Source organism: Ovis canadensis, chromosome 8 (assembly GCF_042477335.2).
Source record: "Ovis canadensis isolate MfBH-ARS-UI-01 breed Bighorn chromosome 8, ARS-UI_OviCan_v2, whole genome shotgun sequence".
Classification (NCBI taxonomy): Eukaryota; Metazoa; Chordata; class Mammalia; order Artiodactyla; family Bovidae; genus Ovis; species Ovis canadensis.
The window spans coordinates 85,536,425-85,558,930 of record NC_091252.1 but is presented as its reverse complement, the minus strand read 5'-3'; the positions used below and the strand labels follow the sequence as shown (position 1 = coordinate 85,558,930).

At 47.6% G+C, this 22,506-nt stretch overlaps 1 protein-coding gene and 1 pseudogene across 2 annotated transcripts in view; both read right to left on the bottom strand.

The window, feature by feature from the left end:
- Nucleotides 1-3,720: 3,720 nt before the first annotated feature.
- LOC138444955 (UL16-binding protein 3-like) overlaps nucleotides 3,721-22,506 on the bottom strand; it is a 46,407-nt gene continuing 27,621 nt past the window's right edge. For both annotated transcript variants that reach the window (XM_069598700.1, XM_069598701.1), the window contains exons 2-5: nucleotides 8,737-9,000; nucleotides 7,012-7,287; nucleotides 6,220-6,376; nucleotides 3,721-4,876 (exon numbers count right to left, since the gene is read on the bottom strand). In XM_069598700.1, coding sequence (XP_069454801.1) covers nucleotides 4,690-4,876; nucleotides 6,220-6,376; nucleotides 7,012-7,287; nucleotides 8,737-9,000 — 884 coding nt within the window. In that variant the 3' untranslated portion in view covers nucleotides 3,721-4,689. The remainder of the gene's footprint in view (nucleotides 4,877-6,219; nucleotides 6,377-7,011; nucleotides 7,288-8,736; nucleotides 9,001-22,506) is intronic.
- LOC138445157 (tyrosine-protein kinase RYK-like) lies at nucleotides 11,718-20,607 on the bottom strand (annotated as a pseudogene).

Here is a 22,506-nt window from a genome sequence, read left to right as displayed (position 1 = left end):
CAGGTATGACCTAAATCAAATCCCTTATGATTATACAGTGGAAGTGAGAAATAGATTTAAGGGCCTAGATCTGATAGATAGAGTGCCTGATGAACTATGGAATGAGCTTCATGACATTGTACAGGAGACAGCGATCAAGACCATCCCCATGGAAAAGAAATGCAAAAAAGCAAAATGGCTGTCTGGGGAAGCCTTACAAATAGCTGTGAAAAGAAGAGAAGCGAAAAGCCAAGGAGAAAAGGAAAGATATAAGCATCTGAATGCAGAGTTCCAAAGAATAGCAAGAAGAGATAAGAAAGCCTTCTTCAGCGATCAATGCAAAGAAATAGAGGAAAACAACAGAATGGGAAAGACTAGAGATCTCTTCAAGAAAGTTAGAGATACCAAGGGAACATTTCATGCAAAGATGGGCTCAGAAGGACAGAAGTGGTATGGACCGAACCGAAGCAGAAGATATTAAGAAGAGGTGGCAAGAATACACAGAAGAACTGTACAAAAAGGATCTTCACGATCTGGATAATCACGATGCTGTGATCACACATCTAGAGCCAGACATCTTGGAATGTGAAGTCAAGTGGGCCTTGGAAAGCATCACTATGAACAAAGCTAGTGGAGGTGATGGAATTCCAGTTGAGCTATTTCAAATCCTGAAAGATGATGCTGTGAAAGTGCTGCACTCAATATGCCAGTAAATTTGGAAAACTCAGCAGTGGCCATGGGACTGGAAAAGGTCAGTTTTCATTCCAGTCCCAAAGAAAGGCAATGCCAAAGAATGCTCAAACTACTGCACAATTGCACTCATCTCACACACTAGTAAAGTATTGCTCAAAATTATCCAAGCTAGGCTTCAGCAATACTTGAACCGTGAACTTCCAGATGTTCAAACTGGTTTTAGAAAAGGCAGAGGAACCAGAGATCAAATTGCCAACATCCACTGGATCATGGAAAAAGCAAGAGAGCTCCAGAAAAACATCCATTTCTGCTTTATTGACTATGCCAAAGCCTTTGACTGTGTGGATCACAAGAAACTGTGGAAAATTCTGAAAGAGATGGGAATGCCAGACCACCTAACCCGCCTCTTGAGAAATCTGTATGCAGGTCAGGAAGCAACAGTTAGCACTGGACATGGAACAGACTGGTTCCAAATAGGAAAAGGAGTCTGTCAAGGCTGTATATTGTGACCCTGCTTATTTAACTTATATGCAGAGTACATCATGAGAAACACTGGACTGGAAGAAACACAAGCTGGAATCAAGATTGCCAGGAGAAATATCAATAACCTCAGATATGCAGATGACACCACCCTTATGGCAGAAAGTGAAGAGGTACTAAAAAGCCTCTTGATGAAAGTGAAAGAGGAGAGTGAAAAAGTTGGCTTAAAGCTCAACATTCAGAAAACGAAGATCATGGCATCCGGTCCCATCACTCCGTGGGAATAGACGGAGAAACAGTGGCAACAGTGTCAGACTTTATTTTTGGGGGCTCCAAAATCACTGCAGATGGTGACTGCAGCCATGGAATTAAAAGACGCTTACTCCTTGGAAGAAAGTGAAGTGAAGCGAAGTCACTCAGTCATGTCCGACTCTTTGTGACCCGAGGACTGTAGCCCACCAAGCTCCTCCGTCCATGGGATTCTCCAGGCAAGAATACTGGAGTGGGTTGCCATTTAGTTATGACCAACCTAGATAGCATATTGAAAAGCAGAGACATTACTTTGCCGACTAAGGTCCGTCTAGTCAAGGCTATGGTTTTTCCAGTAGTCATGTATGGATGTGAGAGGTGGACTGTGAAGAAGGCTGAGCACTGAAGAATTGATGCTTTTAAACTGCGGTGTTGGAGAAGACTCTTGAGAGTCCCTTGGACTGCAAGGAGATCCAACCAGTCCATTCTCAAAGAGATCAACCCTGGGATTTCTTTGGAAGGAATGATACTAAAGCTGAAACTCCAGTACTTTGGCCACCTCATACGAAGAGTGGACACACTGGAAAAGACTTTGATGCTGGGAGGGATTGGGGGCAGGAGGAGAAGGGGACGACCAAGGATGAGATGGCTGGATGGCATCACTGACTCGATGGACTGGAGTCTGGATGAACTCCGGGAGTTGGTGATGGACAGAGAGGCCTGGCGGCTGTGATTCATGGGGTCGCAAAGAGTCGGACACGACTGAGCGACTGAACTGAACTGAACTGAACTTCTAGCCTAGAACTAACATTGGGATGGCTGCGTAGTAGGGTGAATATATGACCTAGTGTTGGGATATGGTGAAATATACATTTGAAAATCCAGAGAATTTAAGCATCACTCCACAACTGGACTCCATGTTTGTTTAGGAATTCTCTGTTTCCACAAGAAATAAAGCATTATCATTGGTTTTATTTAACCCCATAACCAGGGGGAAGGCTCAAATACCATGACTTTTCTCCTGGATTAGAAAACAGGCATGAAGTACTTAACTCTTTTGCAATATTAATTTAAGGATCAGTAAAAGGGAGGAGCCTGGTAGGCTGCAGTCCATGGGGTCGCTAGGAGTCAGACACAACTGAGTGACTTCACTTTCACTTTTCACTTTCATGCATTGGAGAAGGAAGAGCAACCCACTCCAGTGTTTGTTTGTTTTTACTTTATTTTACTTCACAATACTGTATTGGTTTTGCCATACATTGACATGAATCCACCACGGGTGTACATGAGTTCCCCATCCTGAACCTCCCTCCCATCTCCCTCCCCATATCATCTCTCTAGGTCATCCCGGTGCACCAGCCCCAAGCATCCTGTATTCTGTATTGAACATAGACTGGCGATTCGTTTCTTACATGATAGTACACGTTTCAATGCCATTCTCCCAAATCATCACACCCTCTCCCTCTCCCACAGAGTCCAAAAAGTCTGTTCTATACATCCGTGTCTCTTTGCTGTCTTGCATACAGGGTTATCATTAACATCTTTCTAAATTCCGTATAGATGTGTTAGTATACTGTATTGGTGTTTTTCTTTCTGGCTTACTTCACTCTGTATAATAGGCTCCAGTTTCATCCACCTCATTAGAACTGATTCAAATGTATTCTTTTTAATGGCTGAGTAATACTCCATTGTGTGTATGTACCACAGCTTTCTTATCCATTCGTCTACTGATGGACATCTAGGTTGCTTCCATGTCCTGGCTATTATAAACAGTGCTGTGATGAACATTGGGGTACATGTGTCTCTTTCAATTCTGGTTTCCTCAGTATGTATGCCCAGCAGCGGGGTTGCTGGGTCATAAGGCAGTTCTATTTCCAGTTTTCAAGGAATCTCCACACTGTTCTCCATAGTGGCTGTACCACCAACAGTGTAAGAGGGTTCCCTTTTCTCCACACCCTCTCCAGCATTTATTGCTTGTAGACTTTTGGATTGCAGCCATTCTGCCTGGTGTGAAATGGTACCTCATTGTGGTCTTGATTTGCATTTCTCTGATAATGAGTGATGTTGAGCATCTTTTCATGTGTTTGTTAGCCATCCAAATGTCTTCTTTGGAGAAATGTCTAGTTCTTTGGCCCAGTTTTTGATTGGGTCATTTATTTTTCTGGAATTGAGCTGCATAAGTTGCTTGTATATTTTTGAGATTAGTTGTTTGTCAGTTGCTTCATTTGCTATTATTTTCTTCCATTCCGAAGGCTGTCTTTTCGCCTTGCTTATAGTTTCCTTTGTTGTGCAGAAGCTTTTAATTTTAATTAGATCCCATTTCTTTATTTTTTCTTTTATTTCCAGTATTCTGGGAGGTGGATCATAGAGGATCCTGCTGTGATTTATGTCGGAGAGTGTTTTGCCTATGTTCTCCTCTAGGAGTTTTACAGTTTCTGGTCTTACATTTAGATCTTTAATCCATTTTGAGTTTATTTTTGTGTATGGTGTTAGAAACTGTTCTAGTTTCATTCTCTTACAAATGGTTGACCAGTTTTCCCAGCACCACTTATTAAAGAAATTGTCTTTAATCCATTGTACATTCTTGCCTCTTTTGTCGAAGATCAGGTGTCCATAGTTGTGTGGAGATAAATCCACTCCAGTGTTCTTGCCTGGAGAAACCCAGGGACGGGGGAGCCTGGTGGGCTGCCATCTATGGAGGTGCACAGATTCGGACACTACTGAGGCAACTTAGCAGCAGCAGCAGCAGCATAAATGGTTCCCAGGTGGTGCTAGTGGTAAAGAATTGGCCTACCAATACAGGAGACACAGGAGACAAGGATTTGATCCCTGAGTCAGGAAGAGCCCCTAGAGATGGAAATAAGAACCCACTTCCGTATTCTTGGTGTGAAATCTGATGAACAGAGGAGCCTGGTGGGCTACAGTCCATGGGGTCACAAAAAATCGAGCAAGACTCAGTGCCAATAGGGTAATAAATCATGAAGGGAATCAGTCAACGTAAAATTTTGTTCCATTGAAAACACACTGAAGTTGTTTCTCTAGACATAGAAAAAAATCCCTGAGTCCTGTAATAGCAGATGTATTTTTCCAGCAATATCATCATTTGTAAGAATAAGGTCACAATGCAGGGAAAAGTCTAATTCTCCAAAAACTAGAAAAAGACTAAAAGAGTTCTGTTTGTGGAGATCTCTTGTTCAAATAGTTGAAAGTTTCAGTTCAGGGATTCCGTCACTCAGCACCAAGAGAAATTAGGTTTGAAAAAATTAAAGATGTTGAGGAGGATGCTCATCAGATGGGACAAGAGACTCGAGATGGTGCAGCCACCGTGTCGTTATAACTGGTAGACAGACTTGGGATTCCTAAGGTCTGCTCTCCTGGCACTAAAGTGAACACAGGAGAAGAAGAGCAACCAAAGAAAGACTGAGTCCTGAGGCCAACAGAGCACCTGTCAGGGGCTTCCTGGGAGCACCGCCTCCTGTAGAAAAGAAACAGGTGTTGGTCCAGGAGGCTGAGGAACTCCTGTCACTTTCCTGGGGCTGCCCCTCCCTAACCCCCCCAGCCCCGCCCTCACTGAGGGGCTCCTATGTCCTCCACCCCCACCCCCACCCCAGGCCCAGCAGCTTTTTGTCACCTCCTCCTTCCTTCCTGCATCACAGAGTCACCCCAGGCCCTGACACCCCCTGCTCAGACTCAGGACTGGAGCCAGTGAGGAATCAATCTGCTCCCTTTACTGAGGTCTGGATCCTCCCCGAGGAGGGCATAAAGGACCAGGGAGCAGGTCCCCAGAGGAGGGGCTTTGCTTCCTGACAGCCTTGAGGGGCTGCAGGCAAACCTCCTTCCTTCGCTCCCCTCCAGCCTCTGAGCCAGCAGCACACACAGATCTCAGGACCAGAGTCCTTGCCCCCATCTCTTCCTGGTCCCCCCAGCTGGGCGTCTCTATCCCAGCTCAGGCCCACCATACCCGGGCACCTCTGCTCAAGGCAGGGCCGCTCAGTGATGGGGCTCTGGGTCGCCAGAAGGCTGGTGAGGTGCAAATCACAGGCTGAACCACAACTGCTGCTGCTCCAGGAGCACAGGCCTGGCCTCACCCCTTCCCCCAGTCTCTCCTGTGGGGCTTCTGCCTTGCCTGCTTGACCCAAGCCACTTCCTGTGAGAACAGGCCTTTGGAGTTGGGTCTGTAAAGGCCTTCCCACCCCTTCCTCCTGGGATGAGAGCCCAGCCCCTCTCATCTTGGCCCCTGTGTGGGTCCCCTTCCTGCTGACACATCACGTGGAGCCCCCATGCTGCTCTCAGCCCCCGTGAGTCCTGCCCTCGCCCTGACTGCCTGCTATTCTCACACCACCTACCCTTGGGCCCTGCCAGCCAGCAGTCTGTGCAACTTCAACAGGCCCCCAGTCTTCCTGCACCCAGCCACCCCCCCGCCCCCACTTCCCATTGTCATCTGACAGTGAGGAGCTATCAGAACTGAGGCCTGAGCTTGTCTGAGTTCTTGCTGTCAGGTTATATGAGGTCTTACTCACCTGGCTCATTTCTAGGATGAGGAGGTTCAGTGAAGGGCAGGGGTTGCATGGGATTCCCAAATCCAGGAGGAAGGTGTGGGAAGGCGTTTGCAGACCCTACTCCAAAGGCCTCTTCTCATATGAAGTGGCATGGCAAGCAGGCAAGCAGGAGCCCCACAGTAGAGACTGTGGGGAGGGGATAGGCTAGGCCTGTGCTCCTGGAGCAGCAACAGTTGTGACTCAGCCTGTGGGACTCCCCTCCTTGTCCCCACACTAGGCCCTGTGCCCCTGCCTTCCCTCTGAATTCTGCCCTCAGTACCTCTTCTTGTAAAGGATCCAGGCTACGATGCCCATTATGACAAAAATGGCAAGAACCCCAAGGGCGATCCAGGTGATGGGACTGATGGCTGGGGCCATGGGCTGCTCTGTAGGCGGGACTGTGGGCTGCACTGTAGGCTGGACCGTGGTCGGTGATGCTGCAAGGAGAGCAAGAGTGAAGCCCTTGTCCAGACCCCAAGCTCGGCAGATGCCTCCTCGCTCTCCTGACTCAGTACCCCTATTATGCAGAATTTACACCCATCATATGGAAGCCCCTGAGATAGATCCTCAGGCGAGACAGGGGGAAGGGAGGAGCCCACTCCTCACAGGGCTCTGACAGCTAATGGGGGAGCAAGGTTTCCAACACAGGCACTCAATCCCGCTATGACATCAGAGATGGTGACATGAGGATACAGTCCTCAGGAGCTACAGCCGAGGTGGTATTGACAGATTTCTAGAAGAAGGATTGGTGACATTTGAAAGAAGATTCTGGAAAGAGGGTACAGTGAGAAATAAACCCCAGAAATCAAAAAGATGTCTACAGGTTTGGAATTAGCAAAAATCCATGCTGAGTTGACCAAAGGCCTGTGCTGTGAGGAGAGACGTCAGGAGGTGGGGGAGGAAGGATATGACAGAGTATCCCCAGGTCATTGCTCTCCCAGGAACAACTCACCTCCCGATGGATCCCTTCCTCAAACACACACACAACACACACAGACACACACACACACACACGGGAGTGGGTCCATGTCACCATGAGAGGACGATCACTTTCTCCTCCCTTCTCACTTACCCGTGGTCTTCAACATTTCCTCCCAGCGCACCATGAAAGCCTGAAGCCAAGCCCGACAGTCTCCCATGGGGACCTTCTTCAGGAAGTCGGTCACTGCCCTGTCACTCTCCCACTTCTCCTTCATCCATCTGCCTCCAGGGTGATCCACTCTCCAGTGGCCATTCTCCGAATCAAAGTGGAGACTCATTTGTCCATTCAAGCCAAACTGCCAGGATCCACTGATGTGTCTGTCATCCTCACAGCGACATGCCATCCTGGCCTGCAGGGTGAGGGGGTCTGCTCCCACCATGGGAAAGAAAGAGCTCAGCCTCTGGGCTTGACAGATTCTTTGCCCCACCTGGGTCCACTTCCCGTGGCCCAGCTAATGTGGCCCTTTGCTCTCCCCAAAGGCCACTCCTTCCACTGGTGCTGGGAGCCAGCATGGGGTATCCCACCCGTGGCAAAGGTCATGAGGAAAGGGGCCTGACAAAACGCAAAGGCGAGATCAGGCCTCGAGGAAAACCCCCTGGGCTTTCTCAAACATCTGCCCCCCAAACCACAGTCTGCCTGCCTTACTGCATTATGCTCTCACCAACTCTTCTGACATTAACAGGGGGCTGTCCCCCCACCACCTTTCTCTGGAAAGAGTTAACTTAGAGCTCCAGCTAACAGTCTCCTGCATATAAAAGGAGTGTTTTGGCTCAGACCCCTCTGATGGCTCTCTAACTTGCCTTACCCAGACTTTTACAACTACACATGTGATTGTTTATACCCTCCCAACTGTGAGAGGCACCATAGAGCCTTTCAAAGAGTTAAAAAGTTATTAGAATAGCGCTGGTATATGATTTCACTGTTGAGCCAATACTTGTTGCTAAGTTCCCATATCTCTTACCCACTGTGCATCTGGGAGTATATTTGTTAACATAGTTAAAATGTAAAAAAAATAAAATAAAATAAAATGTAGCCTTGAAACTAACCACATCAGACTTTTGAGCTAATTGGTTTTTTCTTTGTTGTAACTTACTGCACCTTTGCTCCATGAAAAATGTAACTTTGTTTGATACTTTCTGAGGCTGACATAGATTAGACATATAAAGAAAAAACACTTCAAGGGAAAATAACTTTTCTGGTTGAACAGCCTTTATCAAAAGAGGGTCTTAAAATGTTTCACAGGTCTCCAAGGCCAAAAGATATTGTACACAACATCATTTGTGAAAAAGATATAATAGTCCTTTTTAAAAATAAATCTATGAGGTCTTGCTCACCAAAACAGCTTGGTCTCCCCGTGTCAATCATTCTCTCTCTCCCTCTCTTTTTTCAGGCTGATCCCTTAGAACATAGAGGCTCCCTGCGTTCATTTATTTGCCCGGGTTTCTAAGACCTAAATGGAAAGACGTTCTGCGTCTTCACTCCCTCGGGAGACCAGGAGGACACCTGTGGCCTCCATGAACAGGGCAAACTTCTTATATTGAAGTTTTATTGGCTTTCTATGTAAACCAAGAAATATCAGCCTCTTTCTATCTATTTTCTTATCTACAACATTCTTTTCTTATCTCTCTTTAAATCTATCGCCGACTCAGTCCCTGCTTCAAATTACCCTAAATCCACCAGGACTAGACCCTGACAAGTGGCGCCCGGAACAGGCTATAGGGAAGGACCAATATCCAATTATATTTTTTACTTATAAACAGTGAATGTAGCTGAGCCCCTAATCTGGCCCTCCTGTACTTGGACTTTCTAACTCACCTCTGGCCATGCGTTTCCCCAGTGCAAAGTCATGCAGTTGGTCCTTGATCCAGTCCCTGATGTCTCTGAGTGTTTCGACCTGTCTTTCCCAGGCCTCCATGGTTTTCACTTCTTCTCCTAGTAGACTTGTGAATATGATCTTAGCATGTCCACAATCATAGGAGAGAAAAACCTCTCCATCCACCTGCCCTTGAACCTCACACCACAGCTGTCTACGTCCGGGCTGAAGGTCGACGGTGAAGTTATAGGAAAGAGAGTGAGCATCTGTGAAGGCAAAGCGCAGTGAGGGTGAGGCTGGGAGAAGAAGACCCATAGGCCTCCTCCCCCAGTTCTGTGAGAGCAGAGTGGGGTTGCAGGGCTGGGCTGACAGAGCAGGACGGCTCTGCCTGCCGCCCCCAACCCCTCACCAGGTACAACTGAGGAAGACAACGAAGCCTCAGTCAGGCAAGAAACACCACAACCCTGCATGTGCCCCATTTCCACTCTGCTCACAAGCTCCCCACGTGGCACTAACAGACACATACGTTTCCCAGGGATCAGCCAGGCTGGTTCAGAAGGAAAGGCCTAAATCCACAGGACTGTCAGCTTCTCTCTGAGTGTTCTGTGGGAGATGCAGAGGGTGAGGGGGCTGTTCCTGAGGAAGCGGATCACAGCCAGTGGGGCTGGGGGTGGGGAGGATGAGCACAGAACCCAAAATGGGGAAGGGAGAGTTTATAATTATGGGTCACTGGGCTTAGCAAGGCCGGGGAGACATGGTGATCTTCAACTAGAATGGGTCTTGGAAGCCTGGAGAAAGGCCTGGCCTACACAGCATGAAAGAGAAAGTCCAGAACTTCCGAGGCAGGTGGTAGAGGAGGGAATCCAAGGCTCAGAGAAGTGAACCTGCCAGGGAAGACACTGTATGAAAGGGCAGGAAAGTGTGCAGCCCACCAGCTCCATGGGAAAGCCTGATGGACTCCAGGGAGCCCAAGAGGAAAGCGTAGATGAGAAGCATCTCCAACAGCTCAAGGATGACTTTTGCAGAAAGTCAGGGATGGTGGGAAGAGACTATGTTCCTGTGGGCTTCTATCAGGAACAGGGATGGAGTTTGTGGAAAAATCAGATTCCAGGTGGGGGTACTTTAGGGCAGCAGAAAAGTAGGTGCAGGGATCAAAGTGATTAGGGAGTCTCAATGCCAGTCAGGGCCTGACAGCAGAGAACATGATGCTGGCTCATAGCACAGGGTGATCCTAAAGGCAAACCTATGGGCCGGAACCTAGATACAAACTCACTGGACCACTGAAAGAAATAAAGAGAGACAGAACACAAGGCTGATTGATAAGGAAGTCAAAGGCAGCCATCCCTACCAAACATCTGATCCAGGCCCATTTTCCAGATCTGAGCCACTTCTCAGAGCTCAGCCACCAAAGTTAGAAGCCACATTCTAAAGAGGAGGGCCCTTTCATCACCACATCGAATGCAAAAGTCCTTCCATTCTTTCCCAAAGAGCCACATGGTTATTTACTGGGGTAAGTGAACCTGCAGAAGCAGAAACTACTCTCACATTCGCATTGCACTAGTGTGTTTCTAATATCTGGCACAGGAACCGTAGCATCATCATGGTCCCCCAAGTGTTGAAGCGATGCTCAGAGTACCAGGCCATTCATGGACAGAAGTCCCAGGTTCTGGTGCAGTGGTTATCACTGGGTCACAGACCACACAGCAGTCATTTCGCATGCCCTGGACTTGTGACAGGCATGGAGACCTGAGTAGCTAGTAAATTATCGTGGGGTGAAGGCTACCATATTAATGAATTCCAGATTCAAACTTCAGACTCTACCTCCCCATCCTCCAATAGTCCATGTACACAATATCCTCTTGAGGGCTGCAGGGGTGTGGTCCTTATCCTATCTCCATTTAACTGCCACTGTGGCCTTAGGTTTCCTGTAATGGTACAGAGAAAATATCTGAGGCTTTGCAGACCCTAGGTCTCTGGTGCAACCTGCTGTCCCAGCACAAAAGCAGTCACAATTGGTGAACGATGAGCATGGCTGGAGCTGCTCCTTGGGCAGATGACCCAGCAGAACCGGTGATGTCAGAGGTGTCTGTGGTCAGAAAGGTGCTACATGCCATTTTCTACTTGAAGGCTCAGAACACAGACCCCGAGTATCCTGAAGCTAGGCCATGCCACTTGCAATGGAGAAAGTCACACCATTTAAACGTGGCTCCTAGTGTGGGCCTGGGGCCTGGCAGAGATGAGGCCTCTGGTCATGGACTGGGGTTGCCCATCGTGATGTGGGCTCATCAACCCCATGTCATTAGTTCAGCTAGGCCAGCCATCATAGGATAGAAGTGGTTATGTGTTTTGGCATAAGCAGGGCCACAAGGAACAAACAAGATCCACCAGCAGGTGGCCTAGATGTGACACTAGAGTTGTTATATGGCCACTATCCTCTGCTCACACCTCTGGATTCCTGTATGGCACTTTGGACCAAGGTAGCTACTCTGTAATAAAGGAGCGGGGGCGTTAGCCCATAACTTCCAGATGGTTTTTATTTTCCTAAGAAAAAGTACTGCATGCTGAAGACAAATAATTCCCAAAACTAGTGAAAGAAAGCAAAACTTTAAAGGTGAATCAACTGCATTACCTTGTAGAAGTTAAGAAAATAAAAAGCAGTTGGTAGTAAGATTGTTAGTTCAAATGTGTGTGTTTAAACAATTTTAAAACTATTTTGTAATACTATACCTATACCTCAGAGGCAACTATGTGTAAAAAATTTACACAAACATTTTCAGTTCAAGCTAATAAAAGTGATATTGAGAAAGTATTCCACATCATTAAGTCTGTCTTCGAAAGTTGAGATGCTAAAGCATTCCTAAGGCATGGTGTTCTGGAAGACAAATGTGCTTCTGTGGTGCTGGGTGATGTATGTGACTGGCTGGCTCCAAGTGGGCCTCGACAGGCACCTTCCTCCTGACACTGGGGGACTGTGAGAGGAGAGTCAGACACAGGCTCCCAGGGCTTCATGGAGCTCTGTGAGACACTGGGCCAGCTTCTGGAACTCCACTTCTCCTCTGGATCGAAGGCCCAGCACAAGCCATCACATAAATAGTTCATCAGGACAGTTGATAGTCTGGGCTATTTGGTAACCCTCTTTCAGGTACGCAGCCACATCAAACGGGTAGATGTCCACTTAGGACATTTGGTCAGAGTCATAGACACATGGGCTCTTTTAGTAGCAGCATGCTGACTTCTTAGTTGTGGCATGCAGGATCCAGTTCTCCCACGAGGGATCAGACCCAGGCCCCTGCATTGAAGTGTGGAGTCTTAGCCACTGGATCACCAGGGAAGGCTGGAGAACTCATTATTAACCAGACTTTCAAAAGCCATCCATTGATCCCATGTGTTTGCTGTTCCCTAGACAGTGAGAGTCCATGGGGAACAAGACTTGGAGAGGGATTGGCTTTGCTCTTAACTTGAAGTTGTCATCAATGATGGAGCTCCTGGCTGCCACGTCTTTGTGGATGACATCCTTCTGACCAGGTAGCTCATTCCACAGGCAATCTGAGCAGCCATGTGAACTAGGTTTTGTTGAGAAGTTTCCTGCAGACTATTGGCCTCTACAACTTTGCACTGTCATAAAAACAATTTAAGATACCCCCAGTTCATGTAAGGCAATCACCATGGGCTTTCCCCCTTTTTCTGTTCACACATGGGTAATAGGATGATTTCTGTGATGAAGATCTCGTAGCTCACAACTTTCAGGGAGCATCGCTGTCACCTGAATTTCAGAAGCTCGATCTCTAATTGTTTTTACAAATGCTTGTTGCTTTTTATCTGGATCTTTTTCATCTCCATAAACTCCATGGATAGTACACCAAAAGGTACCTTCTTAGAGTACTTCTTTTGAGTTCCTCTCCCTGGATAGATATTTTGATATCATTCACCTTAGCTCTGGCCTCCGAAAGAGCGACACTTCTCAAGTCCTACTCTACCCACAAGGTTGGATAACTGGACATGGGACTTGTACTGTTGGGTGTGTTGCCTCTCATATACTGAGACATCTGGGAATGACTGGGACTGAGACAGCCCTTGGGAACTACTGCTGGCGCTGATACTACCTTCCAGTTCAATCCTTTTCATACGATGAAGATGCAAAACAGCTAATACTAGTACTGCAAGAGATATAACTGGACAGCAAATCCCTAGGCTGATATAAAACACACGTGCAGACACAGCTGGAGCTGCAAGTACAGGATCATAAATGGGTTCCTCTGCTCGTCGTTTTGTCCAAGGCTGAAGTTTTCCTTCCTCAATTTCTGGATGGCAACTTTTCCTTCGTTTCAACTCTAAGATGTGAAGCTTTTTGAAGTTACTGTCAAGTTGAGCTGCATTTAGTATCATAACTTCAGAATCTACTTTTCCAGGACAGGACAGCTCGAGCCCAAACAGTGATACAGTGCGTGGGAGTTCTGGGGGCAGGGGGGGGCCCAGTCTGCAGGCAGCATAGCGAACCCAAGCTGTACGAGTGGCAGCCTGCAGATCCCCATCCCAGGGAGACAGCCCTGTACATCCATCCTGCTGTGAGTGCCCGCCTCCACCGCCAAGGAGAAACCAGGCCACCTGCTGCCGCCCACCCAGCCCAAGCCATTGATAGATGAATAGCTCCTACACTGGCCACCCTGCTGGTATTAGCTGATCCGTGATGAAGAGCACTGGTCCTTCAAGGGCCCAGAGCAAGTAGGAAAGGGACCTAATTCCCTTCAGCAGTAGTAAGAAGGGATCAGAGAGCAGTAGGGAAGGGACCTGTGGCCCTCTAGGGCCGAGAGCAGTAGGGAAGGGGCCTACTTCACTTCAGGAGAAGAAAGAACGGACCAGAGTGCAGTAGGGAAGGGAGGTACATCTCTTCAGCATAGTAAGAAGGGACCAGGGAGTCATAAGGAAGGACCTGCCACGCCTTCTTTTGCCAAGGACAGTATGTAAGGGAGCTACTTCCCTTCAGCAGTAGTAATGAGGGACCAGAGAGCATTACGAAGAGACCTGTTGGTCCTCAAGGGCCGAGAGGATTAGGGAAGGGGCCTACTTCCCTCAGCAGTAGTAAGAAGGAACCAGAGAGCATTAGGAAGGGACCTGCTGGACTTCAAGGGTCAAGGGCAGTAGGGAAGGGGCCTACTTCCTTCAGCATTAGTAAGAAGGAACCAGAGAGCAGTAGGGAAGGGACCCACTGGTCTTCAACGGCCAAAAGCAGCAGGGAAGGGGCCTACTTCCCTCAGCAGTGGTAAGAAGGAACCAGAAAGCATTAGGAAGGGACCTGTTTGTCTTCAAGGGTCAAGTGCAGTAGGGAAGGGGCCTACTTACCTCAGCAGTAGTAAGAAGGGACAAGAGAGCAGTTAATAAGGGACCTGCTGATCTTCAAGGGCCAAGAACAGTAGAGAAGTGGCCTACTTCCCTTTAGCAGTAGTAAAAAGGGAACAGAGAGCTGTAGGGAAGGGACCTGCTGGTCTTCATGGGCTGAGAGGAGTAGAGAAGGGGGCCTACTTCCCTCAGCAGTAGTAAGAAGGAACCAGAGAGCTATAGGGAAAGGACCTGCTGGTCTTCAAGAGCTGAGAGGAACAGGGAAGGGGACTACTTCCCTCAGCAGTAGTAAGAAGGAACCAGAGAGCATTAGGAAGAGACCTGCTGGTCTTCAAGGGTCAAGTGCAGTAGGGAAGGGGCCTCCTTCCCTCAGCAGTAGTAAGAAGGAACCAGAGAGCAGTAGGGAAGGGACTCACTGGTCTTCAAGGGCCAAGAGCAGCAGGGAAGGGGCCTACTTCCTTCAGCAGTAGTAAGAAGGAACCAGAAAGGATTAGGAAGGGACCTGTTGGTCTTCAAGGATCAAGAGCAGTAGGGAAAGGGCCTGTTACCTCAGCAGTAGTAAGAAGGGACGAGAGAGCAGTTCATAAGGGACCTGCTGATCCTACAAGGGCCGAAAACAGTAGAGAAGTGGCCTACTTCCCTTCAGCAGTAGTGAAAAGGGAACAGAGAGCTGTAGGGAAGGGACCTGCTGCTCTTCAAGGGCCGAGAGCAGAAGGGAAGGGGCCTATTTCCCTCAGCAGTAGTAAGAAGGAGCCAGAGAGCATTAGGAAGGGACCTGCTGGTCTTCAAGGGCTGAGAGAAGTAGGGAATGGGCCTACTTCCCTCAGCAGTAGTAAGAAGGAACCAGAGAGCATTAGAGAAGGGACCTGCTGGTCTTCAAGGGCCAAGTGCAGTAGGGAAGGGGCCTACTTCCCTCAGCAGTAGTAAGAAGGAACCAGAAAGCATTAGGAAGGGACCTGTTGGTCTTCAAGGATCAAGAGCAGTAGGGAAAGGGCCTATTACCTCAGCAGTAGTAAGAAGGAGCCAGAGAGCAGTAGGGAAGGGAGGTACATCTCTTCTGCAATAGAAAAAGGGACCAGAGAATCATAAGGAAGGACCTGCCCATCCTTTGTTTGCCGAGAGCAGTATGGAAGGGAGGTACATCTCTTCAGCAGTAGTAAGAAGTGGGTAGAGAGTGCTAGGGAAGGGAGTGCTTGGTCCTTCAGGCGCTGAGAGCTGTAGGGAAGGGACCTACTTCCCTTCAGAAGTAGTAAGAAGGGACCAGAGAGCAGTAGGGAAGGGACCTGCTGGTCTTCAAGGGCCGAGAGGAGAAAGGAAGGGGCCTACTTCCCTCAGCAGTAGTAACAAGGGACGAGAGAGCAGTTCATAAGGGACCTGCTGATTCTACAAGGGCTGAGAACAGTAGAGAAGTGGCCTACTTCCCTTCAGCAGTAGTGAAAGGGTACAGAGAGCTGTAGGGAAGGGACCTGCTGCTCTTCAAGGGCCGAGAGCAGCAGGGAAGGGGCCTACTTCCCTCAACAGTAGTAAGAAGGAACCAGAGAGAAGTAGCGAAGGGAGGTACATCTCTTCAGCAGTAGTTGAAGGGGCCAGAGAGACCTGTCGGTCTTTCCTTGCCGAGAACAGTATGGAAGGGGGCTACTTCCCTCAGCAGTAGTAAGAAAGGACGAGAGAACAGTAGGGAAATTATCTACTTCCCTTCAGCAGTAGTAAGGAGGGACCAGAGAGCAGTAGGGAAGGGAGGTACATCTCTTCGGCAATAGTAAGAAGGGACCAGAGAGTCATAAGGAAGGATCTGCCGGTCTTTCCTTTGCCGAGAACAGTATGGAAGGGAGGTACATCTCTTCAGCCGTAGTAAGAAGGGGCCAGAGAACAGTAGGGAAGGGACTGTCTGGACCTTCAAGCTTCGAGACTGTAGCAAAGGGACCTACGTCCCTTGAGCAGTAGTAAGAAGGGACCAGGGAGCATTAGTAAGTGACTTGCTGGTCTTCAAAGGCCGAGAGGAGTAGGGAAGGGGCGTACTTCCCTCAGCAGTATTAAGAAGGAACCAGAGAGCCGTAGGGAAGGGACCTACTGGTCTTCAAGGGCCGAGAGCAGCAGGGAAGGGGCCTACTTCCCTCAGCAGTAGTAAGAAGGAACCAGAAAGCATTAGAGAAGGGACCTGCTGGTCTTGAAGGGCCAAGTGCAGAAAGGAAGGGGCCTACTTCCCTCAGCAGTAGTAAGGAGCCAGAGAGCAGTAGGGAAGGGAGGTACATCTCTTCAGCCGTAGTAGGCAGGGGCCAGAGAGCAGTAAGGAAGGGACTGCCTGGTACTTCAGACGCCGAGAGCTGTAGGGAAGGGACTTACTTCCCTTCAGCAGTAGTAAGAGGGGACCAGACAGCAGTAGGGAAAGGACCTGCTGGTCTTCAAGGGCCCAGAGGAGTAGGGAAGGGGCCTACTTCCCTCAGCAGTATTAAGAAGGAACGAGAGAGCAGTAGGGAAGGGACCTGCTGATCCTTCAAGGGCCGAGAGGAGTAGGGAAGAGGCCTACTTCCCTTTTGCAGTAGTAAAAAGTGACCAGAGAGCAATAGGGAAGGGACCTGCTGGTCCTTCAAGGGCTGAGAGCTGTGGGAAGGGACCTACTTCTCTCAGCAGTAGTAATAAGGAACCAGAGCATCTCAGGCAAGGGATCTCCTTCCCTTCAGCAGTTGTAAACAGGGACCAGAGAGCAGCAGGGTAGGACCCGCTGGTTCTTCAAGAGCCGAGAGCAGTAGGGAAGGGGCATACTTCCCTTTTGCAGTAGTAAGAAGGTCCAGACACAGGAGGGAAGGGACCTGCTGTTCCTTCAAGGGCTGTGAGCAGTAGGGAAGGACCTACTTCTCTTCAGCAGTAGTAAGAATGTACCAGAGAGCAGTAGAGAAGGGACCTGCTGGTCCTTCAAGGGCTGTGAGCAGTAGGGAAGGACCTACTTCCCTCAACAGTAGTAAGAAGGAACCAGAGAGCATTTCAGAAGGGACCTGCTGATCCTTCGTGGCTGAGAACAGTAGAGAAGTGGACTACTTCCCTTCAGCATTAGCAAGAAGAGACCAGAGGCAGTAGGGAAGGGACCTGGTGGTCCTTCAAGGGCAGAGAGCAGTAGGGAAGGGATCTACTTCAGTTCATCAGTAGTACGAAGGGACCAGACGGGGCTCTGTGCACAGATCATCAATACAGTTTAGTCACTCAGTCATGTCTGACTCTTTGCGACCCCATGAACCACAGCATGCCAGGCCTCCCTGTCCATCACCAACTCCCAGAGTTCACCCAAACCATGTCCAATGTGTTGGTGATGCCATCCAACCATCTCATCTGCTGTCGTCCACTTCTCCTCCTGCCCTCAATCTTTCTCAGCATCAGGGTCTTCTCAAATGAGTCAGCTCTTCATATCAGGTGGCCAAAATATTGGAGTTTCAGCTTCACCATCAGTCCTTCAAATGAACACCCAGGACTGATCATCTTTAGGATGGACTTGTTGGATCTCCATGCAGTCCAAGAGACTCTCAAGAGTCTTCTCCAACACCACAGTTCAAAAGCATCAATTCTTCAGCATTCAGCCTTCTTCACAGTCTAACTCTCACATCCATACATGACCACTGGAAAAACCATAGCCTTGACTAGATGGACCTTTGTTGACAAAGTAATGTCTCTGCTTTTTAATATGTTGTCTCAGTGGATCATAATTTTTCTTCCACGGAGTAAGCATCTTTTAATTTCATGGCTGCAATCACCATCTGCAGTGAGTTTGGAGCCCCCCCCCCAAAATTAAGTCAGCCACTGTTTCCCCTGTTTCCCCATCTATTTCCCATGAAGTGATGGGACCAGATGCCATGATCTTCGTTTTCTGAATGTTGAGCTTTAAGCCAACTTTTTCACTCTCCTCTTTCACTTTCATCAAGAGGCTTTTTAGTTCCTCTTCACTTTCTGCCATAAGGGTGGTATCCTCTGCATATCTGAGGTGATTGATATTTCCCCCAACAATCTTGATTCTAGCTTGTGCTTCTTCCAGCCCAGTGTTTCTCATGATGTACTCTGCAGATAAGTTAAATAAGCAGGGTGACAATATACGGCCTTGACAGACTCCTTTTTCTATTTGGAACCTGCCGGGGGCCAGCGTGAGGAACTCCGCCCATGGCAAAGGTCATGAGGAAGGAGGCTTGGCATATGCAAAGGCGTGAAGTCTCAGGAAACCCCCTGTTCCCGAGCATCTAACCCCAAAACCAGAGTCTGTTTTATGCTCTCACTTACACCTCTGACTTTACGGGGGGCTCTCCCCCATAACCGTTTCTCTCGGAGAAGGAGTAGACATGCAGCTCCAAGGCAATAAAAATTCTTGGGCGTGACAAGAGTGTTTCAGCTTACGGACTCCTCTGAAGGTTATCTAGCCCACCTGTATAGGTTCGTCCGGCCACATGTGATTGTTTACAGCCTCCCAATCTGAGAGGCACGAGATGTTTTAGACTTACTAAAGGCAAATTCTTTTGGGGAGTTAAAAATTATTAGTATAATGGGTTGGTTAGGAATTATATTGGTGAAGGGTTTTTCATTTGTTGTGTCAATAATTGCTGCCAATTCCCTGCTCTGGGTGGGACAAGGATGTCTCAGGTCAAACCTCTCTGCTGACAGACTAGCTTGTGTGACAGGATTATCCATACTCCTGCCACATGATTGTTTACTACCTCTTAACCATAAACAGCACAGAGAGTTTTGGAGTATTTTGAGAGTCCTAATTAGCATAGGGCTTTTTTTTCTTGTTGAGTCAATGATTGCCGCCAGGCCTCCATATCCTTAGGCACCTGGGAATATATTAATCAATATATTTGGACTATAGAAAAGGAAATATGGTAGTTTTTGATGTTAGCAATACTAGACTTTTTGAGTTGATGGATTTTCTCTTTTGTAATAGATCACTGTACTTTGTTATAAATCACTGTGTCCTTGCTATGTAAAATGTAACTTTATCGTATCTTATGACTAAATAGATCTTAAGGGGAGCATTGGTGAAAGGATTTTCATTTGTTGGGCTGATGTTTGCTGCTAAATCTCCATGTTCCCTACCCTTATAATGAATATAACTAGCATATAGGAAGAAATAAGTATTAACCTTTAAGCATATAGGAGAAATAAGCATTAACCTTTAAGATTAATCATGTTAACCTTGGGTTAAATAAATTCCTTTCTTGATTGTAACTCACTACACCCTCATGCTATAGGAATGTAACTTTACTGGAGGGTGGTGCCTGGTTTAAGAAAAAACACCCTTGGAAAAAAATAAGATTTTGGTTATCAGAAAGAAAGAATCATAAAATCCCTAAGAACTTTTTATGTGAAGCACCTGATTTTGATAGAGGTCAGGACTGCTGACTCCCGCGTGACTCTGTATTCATCCCTATGTGTAACAAAGGTATATAAGCAAACCCAAAAATAAAGAAATCGGATCAGTTTCCGGAAAGACTGATTCCCCCATGTCGCTTCTTTCTTGCTCCAGTTTTTCTGGCTGAATTCCCATCTGGAGCATGGATGCTATTCCACGTAATCCAAGTTGTTCAGCCTCCTTTTCTCCACTAATCTTCCTACTACACTATCCATTTTTAATCTCTCTATATCTGTGATTAAATATGCATTTTTCCAAAGACGCCGACTCTGTCCTCACCTTCGAATCACCCTGGATCCACTGGGGCTGGACCCCAGCAGGAACCAGTCTGTTGTTCCATGTCCAGTTCTAACTGTTGCTTCCTGACCTGCATACAGGTTTCTCAAGAGGCGGGTCAAGTGCTCTGGTATTCCCGTCTCTTTCAGAATTTTCCACAGTTTGTTGTGATCCACACAGTCAAAGGCTTTGGCATAGTCAATAAAGCAGAAATAGATGTTTTTCTGGAACTCACTTGCTTTTTCAATGATGCAGCGGATGTTGGCAATTTGATCTCTGGTTCCTCTGCCTTTTCTAAAACCAGTTTGAACATCTGGAAGTTCATGGTTCATGTATTGCTGAAGCCTGGTGCGGGAAAGCCACGGCTGCGACAGGGGACAGGAGCAAGGCGGCTGCGACGGTGCAGAAGGGCAGATCATGGGCTTGTGGTTTTTAGGGCGGCTCTGGGTGCCTTCCCCCGGCTCCAGAACTCCCACTTTCTGGGGCCGGGCTGAGCCCTGGGGCGGGGGGCGCCTCAACACCATTTCCTGTAGCGTTCTGGCCCCCTCTTCTCCTAGCGTCACCTCCCAAACTCCCCGCATTACTGCTCCACCAAGGCACCCCTGTTCTGGCCCAGAGAGCCCGCAAGTAGCCTGGGGGAGCCACCGAGGAGTAAAGGACCCAGGGGAGGGAAAAGAGGAAAGGGCGGCGGCGCCACCCCGCAAGAAGTTTCGCGAACCCCCGCGCACCCAACTTCCTCGCGCCGGCCGCCCTCCGGGCCCATCCCCCGCCCCCCGCGCGCAGGTTCATCCCGGAACTCACCCCCGGGAGTCCCGCTGAACCAGACAATGAGAAGCAAGTCCAGGAAGCCAAGAGGCGTCTCAGGGCCACCCATCTCTCCCTTTACCACCTGGATCTCGATTTTGCAGGCATGGAGGATGCCAGGTCAGAGGAGCCATCCTTTCTGGGGAGGCAGACACTGCGCTTCTGGCGCTGCCGGCGCTGCTCCACCCGCACGCCCCGGCCCGGGACAGGCCCCTGCGGTCATTAACCTGAGGCTTCCCCAGACTGCTAATTCGCAGCCAGGGTGTTGCCACTTCCTCCTCTTCCCACTTGTTGGAGGCGTTCCGCGAGCTGATAGCCAGAATATTCCTAGTTTGATCATTTTGATCTCCCTAATTAATAGAAATTGATCAGAGGTCAGGAAAGAATTTCTGGCAAGAAGGTCATGGAGGGGAGAGCTCAGGGCTTCCTGCTTCCCCATCTCGAGCTTGCCTTGATCACTGACCTTTTCATTGTATTGAGTTTCCTTAAGGTTTTTCATACCATCTTATAAAAACTTGAAGGAACTTTTCAGCCAACCCAGTTATTGTGTCCGGTGCCATTCAGGTGGCAAACTTAGTTCATAAACGTCGTCTGTGTCCTGACCGGTCCACTGATCTGCCCTTCTCTCATCTCTCTCCCTCTACTCGGGCTTCCTGAGTCCCAGAGACACAACAGTATTGAAATTAGGCCAGTTCATCACTGCAAGTTTGCTTCGGTCCCATTTGTTTATTTTTCCTTAAAAATTTCAATGCCGATGCATTTTGAAGAAGGATTCTGTGTAATTCTACAGGTTGTTTGCCCCTCCTTTTTTTTTCTGTATAATTGTACAACTTTGAAAATTACATAAGTTATAATGATCCAGTATTATTTGTCATTCAAAACAAAACAAAACAAAACAACTTTCTCTTGCTCCCAGCAACCATCCAAGGGGAATTAAAGTTCCTGAAAGAAGGCCAATTCAAGATGGCTTCTACTCTGGTAGAAACAGAAAACAAAAAGATGAGAAAAAGCAATAAAGAAACAGATCCTCATCAAACTTACATACTTTTGCACAGCAAAGGAAACCATACACAAAACAAAAAAAGGCAAACTACATACTGGGAGAAAAGATTTGCAAATGATGCAGCTGATAAAGGGTTAATTTCCAAAATATACGAAAAGCTGTTACAACTCAATAATAAAAACAGGGAACCCAATCAAAGAATGGGCAGAAGATCTAAATAGACATTTCTCCAAAGAAGGCATACACATGGCCAATAGGCAAGTGAAAAGATGCTTGATATCAATATTTATTATTTTTAATTAATTAATTTTAAAAAATTATTTTATATTGATTGGAGTATATAGTTGATTAAAAATGTGTGTTAGTTTCAGGTGTACAGCAAAGTGATTCAATTAAGCATATACATGTATCTATTTTTTTTACAAATTCTTTTCCCGTTTATGTTATTATAGAATATTGAGCAGAGTCCCCTATGCCACACAATAAGTACTTGTTGGTTATCTATTTTAAGTATAGTAGTGTGTATACATCAATCCTAAACTCCCAGTTTATCTCTCTCCATCACCTTTCACCTCTGGATATATGCCCGGAAGTGGGATTGCTGTATCATATGGTAGCCTGAACCTGCCTGCAATGCAGGAGACCTGGGTTTAATCCCTGGGTCAAGTCATGACCCAGACAGTAGGAGCGATTTGGCTTTTTAACAAGTAGGATAGGCGTGTTATAAGGAGAGTGAGTAGGGCACAAGAGACCCTGACGCAGCAGCTTAGAGATGTTGGATTTTAATCCCTGCTGATGTATTTGGGAAATAGGATATTGAGGTTGATTGGGAAACTTTGTTGGATCTTTTAGACAAATATAAATGGGAGTATGGTGGGAGGCGATGGTAAACCCTATCCCAGACTATAGGGTTTACAGACGAGGAGGGTAGTGGGGGAGGTAAAGAAATAGTAGGTTCGAGAAGCA